General features: G+C 36.3%; 1 protein-coding gene across 1 annotated transcript; it reads left to right on the top strand.

Annotated features, from left to right (window-relative positions):
* Positions 1 to 3224: 3224 nt before the first annotated feature.
* LOC121317445 (rho-related GTP-binding protein RhoB) lies at positions 3225 to 5206 on the top strand. Its single transcript, XM_041253397.1, has one exon. The coding sequence runs from the start codon at positions 3472 to 3474 to the stop codon at positions 4060 to 4062; it is 591 nt and encodes a 196-aa protein (XP_041109331.1). The 5' UTR covers positions 3225 to 3471; the 3' UTR covers positions 4063 to 5206.
* Positions 5207 to 5407: the final 201 nt, after the last annotated feature.

Raw genomic sequence — 5407 nt, 5'->3', positions numbered from 1 at the left:
GTTCAAGCTATCTGTGCTTGATATTTTGGTTAAAGATTCAGTACCACCACACCAAAAATACATTTTGAAGAAAATTAGACATTATATATTTCCTATAAAGTACAATTCAATGTATCTTGAAACTGTGCCCCTGCTATTTTTCAACATTTGATAATTCCACTTTTTTTTTTTTTTTTTAATTAATGCACAATAATTCCAAAATGTTGTTAATTTGTTGTTGCAAATTGTAAACATCCTATATTGTCCTGTAAGGGCCATTCACTAATTCACTATTTTCATTCCTTTTTTTAAAAGAGGTAGCACTGTAATGATAAAGTAGAGTGCTTACATCCTTGCAATTGAATTTCATGATATTTTGCTTTGTTGTTTTTGTTGTTTAAGCATCATGTTTGCACACCAATATAGATAAGTTGATTTGTGCATGTATTATTGAATGCAAATGTATTTGAATCCTTGATAATTTGTGTTTCCAGTTTCAGCTTCACTGCATTGTTCTTTTATGCCATTACATTATCCGGCTTGCTGTGTTTGAAGCTTAAGAAACAGAATCTTCCTTGACCCTATGAGGTGAGATAGAGTATAATAGCATCTTTCAATGTTGAATTCCATGTCACTGATCTTGACAATACGTATAAAAAATTAATGACTGAAACCAAAAAATGTTACATTTATGGTGGAGGTTTATTTGATCTATTGCTGAAAAACAATTAAATCAGTACTGATTAGATATTAATTTCACCACTCGGGGGCACTATACACAGCAGTATCCAATACTGCATTATAACAATAACAGCAGCAGTTAATAGTTAAATTGAAAAATATTATAAAACACCATTAACCTTAAAACAGCTGTTAATATAGTTTGTATTTTATAGATCTGATTAATATAGAAGAACCTCCGCTGAGCAGGTGTCTCATGGTAACACAGAATAAATAATAAGGCTCTTCTGTTTGATGCTATGGGCTGCATTGTTTTATTGCAGTATAACAGGATTTGGAATCCCTGTGAAAGTCAGAGAGATTCACTTTGTCATATGCAGTGTATATATAGTCTATATATAAACTTGATTTCCCCATTGAAGTTGCAGTCTGTTATTGTCAGGAACCCACTACCCAGTCCCTTTCAAAATCCAATTTAGATGCAATAAACTAAACAAGGTAAATTTGAGACACATCCTGGTAGACAAGGAAACTATTTTCTCAGATTAGCAGCGCTCTGTACAATCTCTTCTGGTTTATTTTTTATTATTGCACCAGCAATGTTTGCGCACATTCAAACAATGTGCCATTACAATACAACTGGGATGCCTAGTGCCTATGTTCCCTTTTAAAGCACATTCCATATAGGTGCGCTTACATTGTTTGAACAGAAACACCTTGACAGAAACCATTTAAGAAACTATGACAGATATACGTTTAATGAAACGTGTTGCTAAGTTACTGTATCAACAGTAAACAAATGCATAGAGAAGGCTTATTTTCTTTTCTTTTTTTTTTTTTTTTCTTTTTGTACGAAACCAGAGGCAGCATTAGAACTTTTTTGGTAACTGCTAGCATTTTTTTGATTTGGTATCCTTATTTTCCATTATTTTCCATTTATACTGAAACCAGTTAGTACGCCCCACCTGGGTAACTGAAAAACATTTTTGTAATGTGATAGTTACATTAAGGTTAGGACTGATCTTAAGGTTTGGGGTTAAATTATGTTTTAAGGTTAGGATTAGGTTTAGAAGCACCTTATTCCTGGAGCATTTGCCGACTAATAGACAATATGCAATTAGCAGCCACGGTCAAAAGCACAAATTATGTTAAACTTGTACACACTCTGTGCACACGTAGCCCGTGTGATTATATGTCCCTGTTTCTTTTAGTACTCAGCGTAGTCTGTGTTTAGTTGTTCTGTTCTTTTACCTGGCTGGGAGGCTTTGTGATGATAACAGCAGTGAAGACTCAAAGAAACCGAAAGTAAAGTTCACGAATCACTCTGTTTATTTACTCAGTGCCGACTGTTTGCAGGTTGCAATATTCCAACATAAAGACCATCTTAGTGGACTTTTACAGAGAATAAACTTAGTGTCTGTAAATTTAAATCATCTTGCTACATACGGAAACTCTGACAAAAACACAGTGTGAATTTAGGGCCAATACATTTTAAAGTTGAAAATATACTCAGAGAATACAAAGTGCACAAGTGTATTCATGTATATGTGCTACAAGGCCATTCTCTAATTCACTTGCTGTACATCCTGTATTGTTACAATTGCTTATGTGTGTGTGTTTGTGCTTTGAGTTCGGAAACTGCTCTTCAGTAGCACAGGGAAAATCAGCCAAATCGTCTTTTATTTTTTTTCTACTGAACACCTACTCTGTATTGACAGCAGTACAAAAGGAAACTTAGCTGGTGTTCATCAGATGATGTGTACAAAAACCACTTTGTAAAACATCAGAAATATGTTTGTTTTTTAAAGAGAAAAAATGTAATTTGATGCCACTTGCTCTAATGCAATTTGTATTTTTATCACAAGGTGTCACTGTTATCCATGTTACAGATTGTTTAAAAAAAAGTTACTAGCTAGGCATAGGCTGGGTTCAGTAGGTATTTGCTTTAAGTAATTTTGTGTGGAGTCTCCTACGTTATTAATTAATTAATTAATTAATTAATTATTTATTATTAATTATTATTATTATTATTATTATTACTTCTCTGATAGATTAATGTGATTGATAACATATTTCTTTACTTGAAACTGTAATATATTTAGCAGTTTATACTGAAAAAAGTATGATAAGCCGAGACACAATAATACTTCAAAAGAACATAAAAACATAATGAAGTTTCGAAAACACAAACACCGGTTACAAATTGTATCGGTTGACCAACTTTTTTGACACCAAATAATACAATTAAATGCTATTAGCATGTACTACTGTTTTTTTAAAAAAATCGAACAGTTTAAATACTGTGTTTAACTCTTTAGATACAAATGTTTAATGTATCCCTGTTTAACTACAATTCCCAGAATTCCCACAAAGCTCTTAAGGTTTGGCTTATTATCCCAGGATTTGTGTGCATCCTCGTGGTGAGCAATCAGCGCCTCCCTTTTTGTCTGTAGCAAGCATGCAGAGCCAATCACCTTCTCGTTGCAAAACAGTGATCTCACCCAGCTCTTTCCGATTGGATAACTATATTAAGAAAGTGGTCTGGATCTTTAAAAAGAGGGCGAACATTCGTTTTCTCTCAGAAACCGTGGATGAAACAGAGAGAAGGGGAAAAAAAGAAAGAAAGAAAGAAAGAAAGAAAAGGAGTTATATAACTATTTAACTGTGCAGTTTCTTTGTCTGCTCGCCTTTTTGTTTTGTTTAGAGGCTACAAAATATTAGGTTTAAACTACTAAGCCGTGTTTTATTACACGGACTACAGTTCATATTCCTGTGTTTTACTTTTGCACAAATATTCCGCAACAAAATATAATGGCTGCTATCAGGAAGAAGCTGGTGGTGGTCGGAGATGGTGCTTGCGGTAAAACCTGCTTGCTTATCGTCTTCAGCAAAGACGAGTTCCCCGAGGTGTATGTGCCAACAGTCTTTGAGAACTATGTCGCCGATATTGAGGTGGACGTCAAACAAGTTGAGCTGGCTCTTTGGGATACCGCTGGGCAGGAAGACTACGACCGCCTGCGCCCTCTCTCCTACCCGGACACCGATGTCATCTTGATGTGCTTCTCCGTGGACAGTCCTGATTCGCTGGAAAACATCCCGGAGAAGTGGGTCCCCGAAGTGAAGCACTTCTGCCCAAACGTGCCCATCATTTTAGTCGCCAACAAGAAGGACTTAAGGAACGACGAAAGCGTCCGTAACGAACTGGCCAGGATGAAGCAAGAGCCGGTGAAAACTGAGGACGGCCGGGCCATGGCAGTTCGAATCGGAGCCTACGATTACTTGGAGTGCTCGGCCAAAACCAAAGATGGAGTGCGGGAGGTTTTTGAGACTGCCACAAGAGCTGCACTCCAGAAGAGATCCAGGCCGTCGGGTGGCTGCGGAAACTGCTGCAAACTGTTGTAATTTACTGACCATGAACCGAGACGCTTACTTCTAAGCAAAGATAACAAGAAGAGACCCTCCTCCGGCAATCGATGCCAGGATACAAACTCACAAAAAAATGTGACTTGTGTGTTTTGTTTGTGGAGAAAATATGCTAGGCGACTGTGCCTGCCCTCTCTTTCTTTAGAAGTCTGACATGAAATAAATAAGACTATTTGCAGATTGGCCGGGTGGATATGGAAAACGAGCTGTGGCATGAAGGGGGTTCATCTAGGGCTGAAATGTGTAATTCGGGAATATGAAACGTTTTGTTCCTGTGTTGAGACTATATGGTCCGGCGAAGTAGATGGGCTTGATAAGCCACCTTGATCAAAATGGACATGGAAGTTCCTGACTGAAGTGTGTATGTGGCGGAGGGTGTATTTTTTATTTCTGAAGCGATGAGACCAGCTAGATGGACTTCTTTAATAAAGGTGTTTTAAACCAGGGGCATGCAGCGAACCAAGATTAAAACCTGTTTAAATTTGTGTTGAAGTGGGGAGGGGGCACTACGGGGCTTTATGCAGTCATAATGTTAACATAATTTTGCTTTCACAAAGACTTTGCCATCACAGAGAAGGTGCCCGCTTTTCAGTCAAGAATGACTACAGATGCTGTATTTTATAGTGGGTATATTGAATACCAAGTGTTAGGCTTTCTTTTGAAACTGTCTTTTTTTCTGATTGATTGCACAATTAGGTTTTGTGCCAAACCATCACATTTTTTAACCTTCAGTGTATCCAGCTTCATTTTGTTAAGTTAGATATTGTCGGGGGGGGGGGGGGCACTATATGTTTGCCTTGAACCTTTGTGGCATCGCTGAACTGGGTGGAGTTTGTCACAGTAATTTTATTATGGCAACTTTAGTCAAATGTTTTATTTAAAAAAAAAAAAAAAAAAAGTGTTAAATGTTTTCGGTGGCAACATTTGTGAAAGGAGGTTGTACTGTTATTGTATATAATTTAATATTTTGATACGTCTTAGCTAGTGGTACAGAGGATATTGTCTTTGTCTAAAACTGACAATTATGAAGTTATAAGACGTATAATATGATGTTTACAAGAACCGTATGTAAGCTGTGAAAGAACAGTTTTTACAAAAGTAATAAAAACACAAACAAATAAAACTTGCTTGTTTTGGCTATTTATTTTATATAAATAACATATAATTAAACTAATTTGTTTGGTATAATTGATAATTATATAATTGATAAAGAAATGCTCTGTATCTGTATAATTGATTAATGTTACCACCGTGGCTAAAATACTTCCTTAAGATCCATTGAAGTTATAGGTGTAAGTATGGGCTTTGGGTGGTTACACAAATG

The sequence above is a fragment of the Polyodon spathula genome, chromosome 6 (assembly GCF_017654505.1).
Source record: "Polyodon spathula isolate WHYD16114869_AA chromosome 6, ASM1765450v1, whole genome shotgun sequence".
In the NCBI taxonomy this organism is placed as follows: domain Eukaryota; kingdom Metazoa; phylum Chordata; class Actinopteri; order Acipenseriformes; family Polyodontidae; genus Polyodon; species Polyodon spathula.
This window is presented reverse-complemented; position numbering and strand designations above follow the sequence as displayed.

Coding starts and splice junctions, on each gene's coding strand:
- LOC121317445 (XM_041253397.1), top strand. CDS start 3,472: ATGGCTGCTATCAGGAAGAAGCTGGTGGTGGTCGGAGATGGTGCTTGC.